Below are 16880 nucleotides of genomic sequence, written 5' to 3'. Positions count from 1 at the left end.
GCAGCACCTCAGGAAAAGAAGGTTTTATGTAACATTCCCCTCACCACAAAGCCAAACACAATGAAAAAGAGACACAGGAAAAAAAAAGTCCTATTTGCCAAACTCAGAGCTCACCAGAACAATTTGTTTTCCTCAATTTCATTTATTTCGAGAAAAAAACCTGGTAATTCATCAGAAGTCAGAACTCAATTTCCTGTTTTCTTTCCAAACAGGCAAATTAATCCCGTTTCGAACTGCATGCCAGGGTGGGAGCTGTACGTCTTTCCTAATTGCACTAAGCACACACGGGGCTAAAGGCTTTCCTCCCTTCATCTCCCCACTTTTCCCAGTCTGTGGTCAGTCTTGGGATCAGCAATGATGGCCTGGACAGCCACGATGGCTTCGTTGATTTTGGTTTGCAGCTCGCGGAGCTCCTCGATGTGCAGCAGGCGGAGAATCTGAGCAGCTTCGTTGATAACAGCATCTGGGGAGGGGCAGAGAGAGGAGTTTGCATTTTATCCATTGTTTTATCCATCGTTTTCAGCTCACAGGAGGGATTTAAGGCAGTTTTAATGCTCTGCACTTGGTTCCCACTGCTGGTTTCCAGGCTGGAAATAGGGGACAACTTTCCCTCCCGATGGGGTGGCCTCCAAAGCTTCCCCAGCTTTGGGTCAGGGAATGAGGGAATCACAGGTTGATTTGGGCTGGAAGGACCTTAAGGATCATCTCATTCCAACCTCCCACTCCAAGGCTGGCGTGAAACATTCTGAGAGTGATTTAGGTGACGTGGAGCCAAAGTGAAGCCAGACCTGTGGAGCCCCAGGTCACGTGGCTGTTCCCTATCAATAATCCATCAGGTCATGCCAACTTGAGCTGCCTCGATGGGATTTTAGGGAAAAGAGGCAGCTGAAATCCATGGAAGCAGCACAGCTGTCCTCTGCTGGTAGCAGCAGGATTTACAAACAGCGGGATGCATTCCTTGGGCTGCCATTAAAAGCTGTTATTTTAAACAGATTCCAAACAGCTTGGATTTGGGCTTTGCTGTTCCAAACCCAAAATGCTCAGGAGTGCTCGTAAATAACCAGCTGGGAGGGAGGAATTCTTTCCACTCCGGGGTTTTTTACTGTCCACATCAGCTCTGGCTTTGACAGTAATAACTTTGTCAAAGACAAACATTCCCATTTAAAAGTCACATTAGGAGCAGCGCTCACCTCCCGTGTCAAATCCAAGAATGTGCTTTTCCAGAGCAACAGGCAGACCCTGGAAAAGGAAAAAAAAAAAAAAGAAGATGTTAAAAATGTCATTTTAGAGGTTTGGTAAATACAATCAAACTGCAGCAGGTAACTGGGGGAGAAAATACAGGGTTTGGTTATATAAAAACGTGTGACAAGTTTGAAAAGCCACCGTGGTTGATTAAACATCTCCCTTTGTGTCCTGAAACACCAAACCTGGGGTGGTACTCAAGAAAAATCTTCCTGCTTCAGAATCCCCCATTGGATACACAGTGCCTGCATTCAATCCTTAAAAGGCCAACAGCAGCACTGGGAGCCATCCCCCAATCCAGCAGCTTCCCAGGAAAACAAACCCGGGCTTTCTTAGAAACTTCTGCCTTTCAACAGCTGCCAGGCTTCGAGCAGGGGCTGACTGCAAAGAGCTGCAAGGATTCTCTGCAATCAAGTTTTGCTGAGCTCACAACGTCCCCAGAAGCATCTGCTCAAGCGTAAAGCTTAGGAATAAAGCGAAATATTTCTGTTTTCTAAACATTTTCTCTATTAAAACACTCCAAGGCAAAGTTTATTAGTGGTCATTGCTCTGTTTCCTTTGCCCTGTCCAGCTGCAGAGGAGTGGTCACACTAAATCATTACTTAGGGAGCTCCAACATGCACTTAAAATCAGATTTAAGCATTCCAAATCTTAGGATTTGCTTTTACTGCCCTCAGTGAGGTTTTTTTTTTTCCAACATTTGCCAAATACTTTGCATTTTGCACGACAAAAACATTGGGGTTCAACACCATTAAATTCTGCGGCGATGGGGCTGTAAAGCTTTTAGACAGTGAGAACTTCCTTTAAAGGCTTTTATACACAAGGAAAAGAAAAAAGAATCTGAGTTGATCAAAACCCACACTAAACACAAACTTCTGGCTGCAACTCTTTTGCAAAAAGTGGGGTTTTTCCACGGTTTTTATAGGAAAATCCACGTTCAACTGCAATCCTAAAAATCCGTCTCCGCTGTTGAAATTGGTGATCAGAATGCCACTAAAGCCACTTCAGAAAGATTCCAGAAAAATCAGGCTTCCTACACGGATTTTTTAAGAAATGAGGTTTGGACTTTAGGTTCCAAAGAGCTCCCAGCCAGCCTGGGGTGTTCTCGAGTCACACGAGCAGGAAAAATTGGGTCCTTTTTTTGTCTTTTTTTTTTCCCCTCCAAGTTCTTCGTGGATGAATTCCCCAAGGTTCCTCCAGTGTCACCTGGCAGCAGCAAATTCCTTACCCTCCCTCCTTCCCACACTCCCTGAGTTTGATCCTTTCTGGGAAGCTGCCTTTGGAATCCCCCCAGCCCATCCTACAAATACAACGAGCTCCCGATTCTTTGTGCAGCAGCTTCAAACAGGGAATAAACTCAAAAAAACAGCACCTTTAGATCTGGAACTTCACAGACAACTTCATTTCCAGCCTCACTCCCTAAAAATTTGATTTATGAATGCTACACCGAATTTTGGCCATTTACAAATCACTCAAAACCTGAAGCACAGATCGGATTTTCCTTTCTTTTTACTCCCACCCCAGCCATCCTCTCTGCTTTGGAGATATTTCCTTCTTTCCCCTGGTACATGATGATGTTGATGGTCCCTCCTGGCACAGATTTTCCCACCTCTAACCACCCCCCCTTTTCTCCACACCCCCTGGAATGTGGCATTCCTAAGGAAAACACACTCCTGGGTGATATCCCAGACAGAGACATCTCAGCCCTGCTGATGCTTTGAAGATCTATCAGATATGAACAATTCCCTGGCAGGAAAAAAATTCCCTGCTCCTCCAAGAAAATCCCATTTTGATCCCTGTTGTGCAGCTATGAAAACACCAACTAAAAGCTGCTTTTTATTAACGTGGCAGAACCTAAAATGAAGACAACAGGCTCAACTGCTTTCCTGTTTTCCTGCTCTTTGACCAGTTTTATGGATTTTCAAGTCCAAAGCTTTGATTCACCCTTGCAATGCTTCTGGCAATTGCAGCAGCTTGGAGCACCTGTGATTCCCACTTGGAAAATACCATCAGCAGGGTGATGATAATCAATCAATCAATCAATCAATCATGGATTGTTGTGAGCTGCTAAAAAAAATGAAGGAATTTGGGCTCTTTGAGCAGACCCAGCTGCTTTAGCAGGGACACTCGGACTCATACACCTGCAGGGCAGGTGAGGCTGCCTTTCCCAGCCTTTCCCAGCTCTGGAGAGAAGAGCTGGAGAACTGGAATGCTGAAGAAATCACAAACTGCAAACCCACAGTCAGCCCCTGGAGCATCTTCCCAACAGACAGCTCGTGGTCACCGAAGAATTCTGCAAAATCTGAGTTTAAGGGCAGAAATTTCCTTCACCACTCCTTTTTTTTGGAGAAAAGAGCGGGGAGAAGTTGGATTTCCAGCATCCCATTCTTTGAACACATACGAGGTGTCCATAGGAAGCAAAACATTCCATACAAGGAATGTCTGAACCTTTTAATGCAGCGTGTGCTGTTAATTCCAAGGAAAAGCCAGGTTGTGCATTTCTCCTCACACTACAGGCCTGCTGCACTCAACAGTCAGGACAATCCTCTGGAAAATAACTCAGGGAAGAGCTATTCCATGATTTCCCACACAGGTATCTTTGTGTTCAAGTGGAACAAACAGAGCTTTGTGTACTGCTCTCCATAATCCCCTGGATCTGCTGGAATCAGGATGGTTGGGATAAAGGAAGCTTCCTCCGCTCTCCTAAATGAAATGTTGGAACAGAGCTGGTTTTGACTGAAGGGACAGACCTATATCTTCGTTAATTAACATGGAATAATTAACTCTGGCCACAGGCAGTGTGGGTACAAACCTCCTTGGACTGGCTGGCCTTGGCTATGGCATCCTGCGTCAGGCGCTCCTGAACCAGAATCCGAATTGCCTGGGAAAAACATGGGAAGAGGACAGGAATTAATTCATCTCTTGATGCACTTCTCAGTCACTCCAAGGGAAAAGGAGACAAAATTATAACCTCAAGCCCAGTTTGGTGAAGGATTTTTTTTTTAAAAAAACTCTTCCAGCCCTTAAACCTTTCCATTGAGGAATAATCTTGGCATGTTGGATCTTACCCAGGTGTGCGAGGCAGCTTAACCAGGAGCGACAAGGACATGGATTTCACCCCATTAATTCCTGCCACTGCTGGGACAGAAGCTGCAAAATCCAAGGAATAGCCTGGAAAGCTTGGGATTTTTAGCTTGGAGAAAAGGAGGCTCAGGAGGGTGACAGGAGGGAGAAGCCAGGTGGGGGTTGGGATCTCCTTGCAGGGAACAAGAGCCAGGACAAGAGGAAACGGCCTCAAGCTGTGCCAAGGGAGGTTTAGATTGGATATGAGGGAACATTTCTTCATGGGAAGGGTGGACAAGCATTGGGAAGGGTTTCACAGTGGTGGAGTCCTCATCCCTGGAGGGATCTCAAAGCCGTGTGGATGTGGCATTTGGGGACACGTGGCACTGGTGGCCTTGGCAGTGCTGGGAGAATGGCTGGGCTCGATGATTTCAAGGTCTTTTCCAACCTAAACAAATCCATGATTCCAAAATGAGCTGATCACAACCCCAAAGCAGCAGCACCAATCTTATTTTCCTGACTTCTGACACCTTTAACTCTGCAGCAATGCAGCTTCTCCGGGAAGGAAATCCTGCCTTGGGAAGGAAATCCTGCTGCCAGCAGCTTTTAGGAGGTGCTGAACCACGTCCCATGTGCAGAGAAAGCTGGAGCAAGGCTTCCCAGGCAGGCTTGGAAAAGGCTGAGAGCTGGAAGGAATTCATTTTAGCCTTGGGAACAAGAGCAGCCTTGACTTTGATAATCCTGCTGCTCATCTGTTTGCCCTGGCTCTGGCACACGGGGTGAAATCCTTATCAGAGCTATCAGTTACTGATACCTACAGCTCAAAATGCCTCCAAAAATAACTGCAGCAACACCATGCAGGCAGATTTCCACAGGGAAGAAGAACTGGCTCTGTCAAACACATTCCCCAGACTTTCCTTGATGAGTAGCCAAATGTGCCAGAAGCAGCTCCCCCAGGATTTCTCCCAGTTTTGGTCCTGAGTAAAGTTGAGCTGATACCAGAAAGTTGCCACCGAAATAGTTCTAGAAATCTCTCCCTGGAGGAAGTGGCCTGGACAAAGGAATGATTGGATGAGGAGTTTCATTCCAGCAGTGAAACCAGACCTTGTGTAAGAGAATTCCAAGTGCCTTTGGCATTAGGAAATGGATATCCAACTGTGTCCCACAGATGCTTTGTGATCAACTTGCCAGATTTAAAGGAGGAAAATGGCATCTAAATCTCTGCTCACCCTGGCCAGATGTTTGTGGTGTGCCTGCACCCTCTGGCTCCCCAAAAACATCCACTCCCAAGTGTCCAAGCCTGGACAGGGATCAGAAATTCCCTGCAAACCTACTTAGAGTGGTGGAGGATTAAAAGAGTTTGACTGACACTTTCTAATATCATCATCTCAAGCCCCAAAGCAGCTTTGCATTGCTCTTGGAACGTGGATTTTCACTGCAGGAATCTACTCTTGCTGGAATGAAAAGCAAGAAAATTCAGGCTGGTTTTGCCCAAATCTGTCTGGAAAAAAAAAAGTGAGACCAGAAATGTGGAAATAGTGACAGAAATGTAAATACATTTATACAGAACTATACACTGGTGCACCCAGGAAAGTTTGCCAGCCCTGGGAAAAGATCTAAAGGAATTTGGGTAAGAGCTGAGCTCATTCATGCTGCAAATCCTCAATATCACCATATCCCAGTTCCCTACCTGAGATCCCTTTTCACTCATTTTTTATAGGGTTTTGAGGTGGTTTTTTGTAGGGGGTTGATGTAGGAGAGCTGCACCCTCCTTAAAGACTGAAGAAGGGTATTTTGGGAAGGGAAAGTAGGAAACCATACTGGAGAGAAGGAGGGAAAAAAGGGATGGAATAACTGCAGGCTGAGAATTCCTTAAGAAACCATTATAAATTCCCATAATACTCTCCCAAGAGTTACAGACTTACACTAAATAAACTTCGATACCCACAGCTTTTGGTTTCTCCAGAATAAACTGAACAAATATCACAACTATTGTCATGACCAGAACTTCATGGGGTGTTTTTTTTCTTTCAGTGGCATGCTTTTATTTTAATGCCAAACAAAACTAAATTTATTCCCACGTGATCAAGTAGGAACTTGGGATTGCTAAACTCTCATCAATGCTGGTTTTTTTATTTAAAACAGTATGCTTTTGACCCAAAATCTCTACAGTTCCACCAGAAAGGCAGAAATGTTCTTAAAGGCATAAAAAAAAGATGGTTTAGAAAATTAAGCAGCCTATTTAGGCCACTTAAAAGCATTAATTAATTGCCAAAACTAAATCAAACTGAATAATGACAAGGAGTAAACGGTTTATAGGACCAAAAGGAAAAGGAAACTTGTAACTGTGGCTCCTCCCTTGGATGTTGTTTTAAAACATCCTTGGCATCATTAATTTCTGTATTTTCAAGTTCCTCTTAATTTCTAGCACTGGAACAGAACCTTCTCCTTTGAGGATGTTCCTTAAGGAACTCAGCTAAAATTGTTTCCCAGGATAATTCTCCCTGCACGAATTTCCATGATTTATCTTCTGCATTCTTATCTGCTTGAAAAGACACACAGAGACGAGGGTTTTCTTTCCAATCTTTGCCTAAAAATTCCTATTTATCAGTAACTGCACCTGGAGCTATGAACACACACCAGGCACTGGGGAAAAGAAGGGAAAAAAAGGAGGTGGGAGAAGTGGGAAACTCACCTTGAGCATCACCAAGTAATCATCATGTCTCTGGATCTGAAGCAGATTAGCCAAAGCCATCACTCCAGCCTTGAAATCAGGATTATTCACTGGAAAAACCAACGTTCTCATTAATAATAAACGATGATTTATTTTGGTTTAACTGATTCCTGCAGGCAGAATTGGCTTCCTGACTCCATGGTATTGGATTGCTCTTAAGGATGGGCAAGGACAATTCCTCTGCATCCCTGGAAGTGTTCAAAAAACAAGGATGTGGCGCTTGGGGACATTATTTCATGGTGGATGTGGAGGTGCTGGGTTAATTGTTGGACTCAGGGATCTTGGAGGGTTTTTCCAACCTTAATTCCCTGATTCCAAGGCCATGGATACACAGCAGTGAGGAAACAATTCGGCTACAGAGCAATCAGCACTGGGCTACACGAACAGGTGAAGTGTTGAAAATAAAGCAAATTACAGGCAGACATTGCCTTTTGTGCATTTTTATCCCTGCAGAGCAGAACTCTGCTGCTGGGGGAGGGCAGGATCAAATCCTGCTTTTTTGTAGGTGAGGGAATGGAAAAAGACTTGGAAGATTGAGGGTTGATTTTAGCAGCTCTTTCCCACCACTTCCATTTATTGTGACTGTGCCCAGAAGGCAAAAAAAAAAATTAAAATTATTATGACAGGAACAGCTGGGGAAGTCTGAACATGAAATTCCTGACAGCATGGAAGTACCCAGCCTGCCATCATGTTTCCTTGGGTATTTTTATTTTTGAAGGCATCTTGCTATTTCTCCCTCACCTACAATAAGTAATTCTGATTTACAGAGCAAAAATGTTCAGCTCTCTGCATTCCTAAAGCTTCAAATGGGGCTCTAAAAAATCCACATCACAGGAATAATCAACTTCTCATCTGAGGAACACACAGGACACGGAGCACGTTCCCATCCAGAGGTTGTGGCACACTCACCATCCAGGTTAATCAGTGGCTCTGCATTTTTTGCTGTGTTCTCAGTGTTTTTAGCACCATCAGGGGTGGAATCCTTGTATTTATCAGCTGCAAAATGAAGAGGCAAACACAAAAACCATCAGCAAAAAGAACTCGAAGTTTAGCTGTGCTGTTACAGCTGGATTTTTGGGGCTTGGTGACTGCCCAAGAGCCTTGCGGGTTTATAAATGGAGATTTTGGAGCTCCCCATTAATGACCCCAAAGCTGCCACTCCAATGAGCTGCCCTAAGAGCTGCCATCTGCAGAGAGATTCCAGGGGCAGCCTCAGAGCCCGCCCCACACTTTTATGTAGGGCAGGATGCTCCTCAGCACAGCCTCACCCCAGAAGGCTGAACAAGCTGCATCTCCCACATCTGCCACTTCCAAAACCCAGCAGTTCCACTGCCAGGGCCCTCTGGCCCCAGCAGGAGCACAGGGAGCAACAATTACGGGATGATGCTGGTCCTAAGGAGCAAATCAAACTCTTCCAGCTCAGGGTTTGTCTCACAACACCCAGCTGAGCCCACACAGGGCTTTTCCAAGCCTTTGGAGGACGGGATCTCCTGACTCCTCCTTTTCCACACAATCCCAAGGAACAGGCAGCTCATTTTGCCCATCACGAGGGACTGAGCACAGGATTTATCTCCCATCCCTGTCCTGGACAGGGCTCAGCCCTGCAGGAATTAAAGGTCATGGAAAAACAACGCTTTGGCTGTTGTTATTTTGCCACCAGTAATTCCATTTGTATTCCCACTCCCTCCACAAGGAGATGGAACTGCTGTGACTGGGGAGATTCAACTCCACTTTTCCATAACCTTGTCCTAGTTCCCAAGGGTTCCACATCTACTCCTCGTGAAAAAAAAACAAAAGGGGGTCTAAGAATAACTTCTCTGAAGAAATGCAGTGCTAAATATAATGCATTTAATGCACTTCAGGGTAAGTTCTCATAAAGGCAATCCCCCAGGGAGAAGGGGATGAATATCTACAATGGCATTGGCTACACCCAAAGTAATTTTCTGGGGTAAATTTGGGGGTTCCCGAGGTGACTTTGGGGTCCCAGATTTTCCACCTCCCGGGGCCGTTTTTTGGGGTAAATGTGGGTAAATAAAATAACAAATGCAATTATGCTGCTCCAGTCCCAGGGGAGCTGAAGAGCAACAGCAACAAGCACAGGAAATTGTGGTTTATTTGTTAAAAAAAGTGAAAGATGCTTTTGGCATTGTCTGATTTTGATGGAAACTTTAAAAATAGTGTGAATTTCCGTAGGGGAAGGTGTCCCTGCCCAGGGCATTTAGTGGTGTGTGCAAGGGCACTGTGACATCACAGCACGTTTGGTGACACACTGTGGGGTGACAGCTCACGTCCCCACCCTGCAGAGCTCCAGGTGCCAACGTGGGATGGCCTGAGCAGGGATTCCAGGGATGCCCGGCCTGGAGCAGCTCCTGTTCGTGGCCCTCGGGCTCAGCTGTTTCTATCCCAGCAGCACCACCCACTCCTGCCCACCCTCCTGGGCCACCCTGGTGTGGGATGTGCCTCCCCTGGAGCTGCAGGAGAAGGGTGCTGCCCACAAGGGCATCACCACGCCAGAGCTGCTTTATTGGAGCATCCCAGCCCTGTACCTGCTGCTCCTGGGGGTTTCCCTTGGGTGTTCCCTCTGCAGGAAAGCCAGGAACTGCTGGAGAAAGGTGAGGGAGGGGGTAAGGGCATGGGGACAAGGAAGGTCCTTCCCAGACTTTGCCCAGCCCCAGCAGGCAGAGGTGGGTCTGGGCCACGAGGAGAAAACCAGGGCAGGCTGAGCATTCCTGGGAATTGGAATGAGATGGGGTTTAAGGGACCTTCCAATCCAAACCATTCCATGATTCCCACACAAGCTGCTCCCTGGGGCAGCTCAGCCAGGCCTGAGTTTCTCCAGGAGAGGCCTGAGGTCCCTCTGTCCCTGTCACCACGCTGTCACCCTGTGCTTTCCAGAGATCTGGCAGGAAGGATGGATGCTCCTGCAAGACCTCCAAGCTGCTCTCCCAGCTGAAGGAAAATCCTGACTTGCTGAAGCGCTACCTGAGGCACCTGCACAAGTGCAGGACATCCTGTGTGGAAGTGTTCCAGGTCAGGCTGGATGGGGCTTGGAGCAACCTGGCCTGCTTGGAAATGCCCCTTCCAGAGGGGTTGGACTGGAAGGTCTTGACAGGCTCCTTTCAATCCAAATCTCCCTGTGATTCTCCAGAGGAAAGAGCAAGAAAATCTGGGAAGGCTTCGAGGAGGAGACAACACATTTGGCTCCTTGCCCACAAATTCCCAGCTCTAGCCAGGCTCCCAGGAAGGCTGGACACTGCAGTGGATGGAGCTGTCCCAAAGCACAGGGACAGCACATCTTTGACAATAAAGGTTTGAGGTGAAACTGTCTCCAAGGGAAATGGAACATGGAATGGATGCTCCGAGGAATGGAGGGAGTGACCCCGCACTGGGAATGCTGCAAAGAGAAAACTGCCTTTCCAAACCAAAGGCAAGGGATTCCTGGCTGGGAATGGAACTCCCAGAGAAGCTGGGGCTGCCCCTGGATCCCTGGCAGTGTCCAAGACCAGGCTGGACAGGGCTTGGAGCAGCCTGGGCTAGTGGAAGGTGTCCCTGCCCATGGACTGGAGGATCTTTAAGGTCCCTTCCAACCCAAACCATCCTGGGATTCTGTGAAATTAATCAGAAACCCCCATTCCCCTCCCATTTTGAGGTATTAAATGAACTCCCTCATACCATTATCCCCATACTCCAGCCTCACAGCCAAGCCAAGGAGCCAATCCACCGTTTCTTGTCGTTCCTGTATTTTGAAGGGACAGTTCACATCCTTCATGTACTGGGGAGCAAAGAGAAAACAAAACAAATGGATTTCAGTGACCTGGATGAATCAGTTGGAGGCACAGAACTGCTGTGTGAGCAGTCACTTTCCCACAGGCCTCACAGAAAATCTTAATTCACAAGAGGTGTCGCTGTGAAATTCCTGCTGTGGCATCTGATCCGTGTTGGAGTGTCCCAATCCAAATCAGATCTGACATCTGGCAATGGAATTTCCTTTTTAGTGAATGTTATTTATTGTCAGACTGCACCCAGGCAAGCCAAAACCCCCCTGCTTTGCTCTCTGCTCGTGTCACAGAGCAAATGGAACAAGGGAAGGGGAAACAAATTGGAGCAAATCTTCCCACCTGGAATGAAGCTGCCTAAGGCTTCCACAAACCAGAGGATTCCCTGGAGCAGCAGAAGTAATAATTTTCACTTTCTTAGGGATTTTGTGAAACAAGAGAGGGGCCAAAAAGTGGCTGAGGTTCAGTCTGTGCTCTTCTGAACCCAAAACACGAGATCCAGCCCTGGCTGCTGCCAAGGCTCCCAAAAACTGGGACGTGGTGACATTCTGTCAGGGATGGGGTGACATTCTGGGAGCCACACAGCTGGGAAAAGGATGCCAGGGGTAGGAAAGCAGGGATTCCCCGGCAGTTATGGAGAGGAGAGTCCAGCCAAGCCAGGAAAGGCACCACTGACACCACAACAGCACCAGCTGCCAGGAATTCCAGATATTTCCATTTACCTGCGGGATACTGGAATGATTCAGGTTCCCCCTGCAAAGCCTGAGCACTGCAGCTCCTGGGCAGTGAGCACAGCAAGTGATTCCAGGGGGGAAAAAGTGGGATGAACGGGCAGTGGGGATTACAGAGAAAGGAAACGGGAACCAAGAGGAAAAGCTCAAGAGCCTGGTGGTGATTCCAAATGCTCAGGAGCACAGAGGAGATCACCCAGAGTCCATCTGGAGCCAGGAAATCCATCTGGAATGACAGGAGGTGCAGGGATGAGCTGCAGGAATTTTCCCCCACATGCTGGCAAGGCCTGCAGGAGACTCATCCACCACCTCCTTTTGGGACAGGGGAAGCATTAATGCAGAAAAAATCTGTTTATTTGCAGTCAGTCTTCTTTCTGCTTCAAGAGCTGAATCAAATCAGGCAAAAAAAACCCCAACCAGATTAGGATGGATACTCCACCTACTGAACAAACAAAGCTGAGGGAAAACTATGCACAAAACCCTCCCATTGTAATAAAACTCCCCCAGTTTGGCTTCAATAATTCATTTCAATTCCTAGAAACAGAAGAGTTCACCAACAGGACAAATATCCCGAGTTATTTCCGTTCCACAGCTGCAGCAGCTGGTGAAGATCATTTACACCACCACTTGTTTGGAGCAAGGAAATACCTTCTCAAAGGATTTGGGCCAGTCATCGCTGTGGATGTTCCTCAAATTCCCTCGGTCCTCGATCTTGTAGTGTCTGATTTTCTGGTCCTCGAGCCAGACAATGAAATTCCTGAACTCTGTTTCATCTGTGGGGAGGAGGAAACAAGGCAGGAATTAACCAAGATCTTAAGTTTTGATCCAATTCATACACACCTTGATGCCTGTGAGCACTTTTACCATTAAAACCCTACATATATATATATATATAAACCCATTAAAATTGTGGATTCTCCGACCCAAAATCAACCCTGAGTGGTTTTCATTTTTCAAACTGACCACATTAAAAGGTATCAGCCAACAGATTGTTTTTACTGGGAAGATAATTATAACTTACCAAGCAAAGAAAGAAAGGCGAAAAAATGACAGAGAAACTGCGTTTCTAACTCTGTTTTCAGGAAAAACACAACACATGTAACATCAGCCCCAACTCCTCCCAAAAAACACGACATAAATATTGCGGCTGCACAGTTTTTCCCTTCACTGTTGACTCCTCTTGCTTGCTGAGCCCAAATCCCGTTATTTGGGAGCTGGAATGCCACAGTTCCCAGGCTGTGGCGCACACAGGGATGTTCAGAGCGGGGGACACAACCCCGCTGCGAACAGAACCCGCACGGAGCCGCTCACCGCTCTGGGGTGCCACTGCTCCCTCGAAGCCCAGCCGGGAGATTTTGGCTCTGGATGGGATCTACTCATGGAATCATGGAATGGTTTGGGTGGGAAGGGCCATAAAGCCCATCCCATCCCACCCCTGCCATGGGCAGGGACACCTTCCACCATCCCAGGTTGCTCCAAGCCCCAATGTCCAGCCTCCCCCGGCCCCCTCGCAGCCCCTCACCCCTGCAGTTGAAGCCGGCGGGGTTGTGGTAGTCGAGCGCCGAGAGCTTGCGGCGGAACATGGTCCCGGTGCCGGAGCCAGCCCCGATCCCGGTGCCGATCCCGGTGCCGATGCCGATCCCGGCACGGCCTCCCCCGCTCAGGCCGCGCCGACGGCACCGCACGGACCGGAAGAACGGAAACGCCCGCCCCCCGCCTCGCGTTCAGCTCGCCTATTGGTCAGAGCGCTGAGCGGCGGCGGCTTCGACCAATCAGAGAGCGGAATGGGCTGCCGGGAGGGGAAGTGGCGGCTAGGCCGCGGGTATGGACGCGGAGGGGGCGTGGCCTGGCGGGAGGGGGCGTGGCCTGGCGGGAGGGGGCGTGGCCTGGCGGGAGGGGGCGTGGCCTGGGCGCGGTGCCGCCCAGCGGGGAACTGGGGCGTGCGCTGCGCTGTACTGGGAGCTGACTGGGAGCTGGACTGGGAGCTGTACTGGGAGTACTGGGAGCTGCACCGGGAGCTGTCCTGGGGGATACCGCGAGAGCTGGGAGCTGTTCTGGGAGCACTGGGAGCGCGGAGTTCTTACTGGGAAGCGCTGGGAGCACTGTGCTGTGCTGGGGAGCCGTGGGGAGCATTGGGCTGTACTGGGGAGCCGTGGGGAGCATTGGGCTGTACTGGGGAGCAGTGGGGGTTACTGGGAGCACTGTGCTGAACTGGGGAGCACTGGGGAGCAGTGAGCTGAACTGGGGAGCACTGGGAAGCACTGTGCTGAACTGGGGAGCCCTGGGAAGCATTGGGCTGTACTGGGGAGCACTGGGGAGCAGTGAGCTGTACTGGGGAGCACTGGGGAGCAGTGATCTGTACTGGGGAGCAGCGATCTGTACTGGGGAGCACTGGGGAGCAGTGATCTGTACTGGGGAGCAGTGATCTGTACTGGGGAGCCCTGGGGAGCAGTGATCTGTACTGGGGAGCAGCGATCTGTACTGGGGAGCCCTGGGGAGCAGTGATCTGTACTGGGGAGCCCTGGGGAGCAGTGATCTGTACTGGGGAGCAGCGATCTGTACTGGGGAGCACTGGGGAGCAGTGATCTGTACTGGGGAGCCGTGGTCTGTACTGGGGAGCACTGGGGAGCAGTGATCTGTACTGGGGAGCAATGATCTGTACTGGGGAGCAGCGATCTGTACTGGGGAGCACTGGGGAGCAGTGATCTGTACTGGGAAGCAATGATCTGTACTGGGGAGCAGTGATCTGTACTGGGGAGCCCTGGGCAGCAGTGATCTGTACTGGGGAGCAGTGATCTGTACTGGGGAGCACTGGGGAGCAGTGATCTGAACTGGGGAGCAGTGATCTGTACTGGGGAGCACTGGGGAGCAGTGAGCTGCACTGGGGAGCAGCGATCTGTACTGGGGAGCCGCCAGGTGAAGGCTGCCAGTTGAAGGTTTTTCTCCCGGCTGGTTTTCCCTGGAAAAGGCGATGAGCCCCGGCTGGGAGCGAGCCCGCCCCCGTGCCCCCGCCCGGCGTGGCTGGGGTGGCACTGTGCAGGCAGCCGGGTGCTGACAGCGTGACGAGCCAATGCTATATTCATCCCGACATTTCCCTCCGTGCCAGCCCTTCCCAGCGCTCCAGCTGGCACTGACTGCAGGATGGCATCGGGATGAGCCAACCCCTTCCATGACCCAGGGGGGCTTTCTGCCTCTCTTTCCCTTTAGGGCCATTCCTCTCCCATCCACTGGATCTCCTCCAGCTTCTTCCTGGAGTGGTTTGAGCAGGGCAGGGACTCCCTGTCACCTCAGCTTCCTTCAGTTTTAATGGAATCGCAGAATTCCAGGATGGTTTGGCTTGGAAGGGACCTTAAAGCCCATCCTGCCATGGGCAGGGACACCTCCCACTATCCCAGGTTGCTCCAAGCCCTGTCCAGCCTGGCCTTGGACACTTCCAAGGATCCAGGGGCAGCCACAGCTTCTCTGGGCAACCTGTGCCACCACCCTCCCAGCCAGGAATCCCATCTATCCAACCCAAACTTCCGCTCTTTCAGTTTGAACCCGTTATTCCTCCTCCTGTCACTGCAGTTCCTGAGGACGTGTCCCTCTCGCACCTCACACCTGGAGCCGGCAGTGACAGGCAGAGGGGCAGGACGGGCACAACAACTCCAGCATGGATAGAAGGAGCTCGGGACCATCCCCACGGTGCCCTCAGCCACACGAGTGTCACACACTGTCCACACCACTGAGAGTGACGAGGATGGACGCAGTGAAACCTCTGCTCTCCACCCCTCCTGCCTTCATCACCCTCGGAACAACCCTTCCCAACCCATCCCTGGATTTCACCCCGGATTTGAGAATCCCCTCATTCCCTGGTGGCTCCAGCCCTTCCTGCAGCAACACGCGGGACAAATCCCTGCCCAGGAGATGGGTTGGGCTCCTCCTCTCCCCGCTGCGGAGCTGCTGGGCTTCCAGCTAATGAACACAATTAGCGCAGATGGGTTTATTCTCATTAGGGAGCCGGGCAGGGCTGGGAGCAGCGCAGGGAGCAGCATCTCGCCCACGCTCTCCACAGAAGCTCCACACCTCCTCCTGCTCGGCAGATGCTGCTGGCTCCAAGGTGCTGCTGCTCCGGAGCTGAAGCCTGGGGAGGTGAGGATGGAAGGGAGCAAGCGTTGGAGCTGGAAGGGAGCCAGGGAGGTTTGGAACAGCTGAGCTGCCTGGCAGGCGAGGAGAGACTTGGCTCGTTCCTTCCCTGTGACACCATTTTGCTTTTAAGTTGCTCTGATGGACACGGAAAAGGATGGAGGGGCTGGGAGTTGGTCTTGCTTCTTGTCAAGATGCTTGGAAAACGGGAATATCAGCACAGATCCATGCTGGGATCAGTGCTGGTGGTTTTATTTCAGAACCCATGGTGCCACCTTGTTCCCAGCCCCAGGAATGAGCTGAGGCCAAGCAGCCTCAAAGTGTGTCCAGCAGCTTTGCTGGGAAAATATTCCCCCCTGAGGGTCCCGTGGAACTGGAGGGAAAATTCAGGATGTGGAGAATTTGGTTGGAGCAGAGGATGTTTGACTCTGTGATCAGGAGGTGTTTTGGCAGTAGAATGAGGAAGAATCACGGAATCACAGAACCCTGGAGTGGTTTGGGTTGGAAGGGACCTTAAAGCTCATCCAGTCCACCCCTGCCATGAGCAGGGACACCTTCCATTATCCCAGGCTGCTCCAAGCCCCAATGTCCAACCTGGCCTTGGGCACTTCCAGGGATCCAGGGGCAGCCACAGCTTCTCTGGGCACCCTGTGCCAGGGCCTGCCCACCCTCCTCATAAAAAATTTTTCCTCACATCTAGTCTGAGTCAACCCTCTTTTAGTTTAAAACCCTTTTTGCTGTCACTCCAGGCCCTATAAAAATCTGTCCTTCTTTATAAGGTTCCTGTAGGCCCTGGAAGGGGCTCTGAGATCTCCCTGGATCCCTCTCTTCTCCAGCTCTCTCCAGCCCTTGGAGCAGCTCCACGGCCTCCTCTGGTCTTGCTCCTGTGCTGAGTGCCAGGGCTGGGAGAAGAAGGAGAGAGGAGAAGGGATGGACAATGAAGTTGGGAATTTTAGGTGTCTCAATTTCTGAGCAAGGAGCAATGCCCCACCCTGAACGAGCCTGTTCTCCCCTGACCTGCCTCATCCTGAGGGAACAAAAAGCTGCTGGAACCCCAAGAGGCTTCACCCTCCTTCCCTGACAGGCACCAAAACTCCTGCTAAACCCTTCCTGAGTGGGAAACCCCCTTGGGAACTGCATCCAACCACAACCAAGCCAGGATCCCACCTCCCCAGAGGTCGACACACAGAGAACAGCATCTCCAAAGGG

At 50.0% G+C, this 16880-nt stretch overlaps 1 protein-coding gene across 1 annotated transcript; it reads right to left on the bottom strand.

Annotated features, from left to right (window-relative positions):
• Positions 1-110: 110 nt before the first annotated feature.
• RTRAF (RNA transcription, translation and transport factor) lies at positions 111-13247 on the bottom strand. Its single transcript, XM_032112050.1, has 8 exons — positions 13069-13247; positions 12195-12319; positions 10712-10811; positions 7949-8035; positions 7001-7089; positions 4055-4123; positions 1191-1239; positions 111-463 (listed from the first exon to the last, which is right to left on the bottom strand). The coding sequence occupies exons 1-8, from the start codon at positions 13127-13129 to the stop codon at positions 309-311; spliced, it is 735 nt and encodes a 244-aa protein (XP_031967941.1). The 5' UTR covers positions 13130-13247; the 3' UTR covers positions 111-308.
• Positions 13248-16880: the final 3633 nt, after the last annotated feature.

This window comes from Corvus moneduloides, chromosome 6, assembly GCF_009650955.1.
Source record: "Corvus moneduloides isolate bCorMon1 chromosome 6, bCorMon1.pri, whole genome shotgun sequence".
NCBI lineage: Eukaryota > Metazoa > Chordata > Aves > Passeriformes > Corvidae > Corvus > Corvus moneduloides.
The sequence above is the reverse complement of the archived record's forward strand: the minus strand, read 5'-3'. Positions and strand labels throughout refer to the sequence as shown.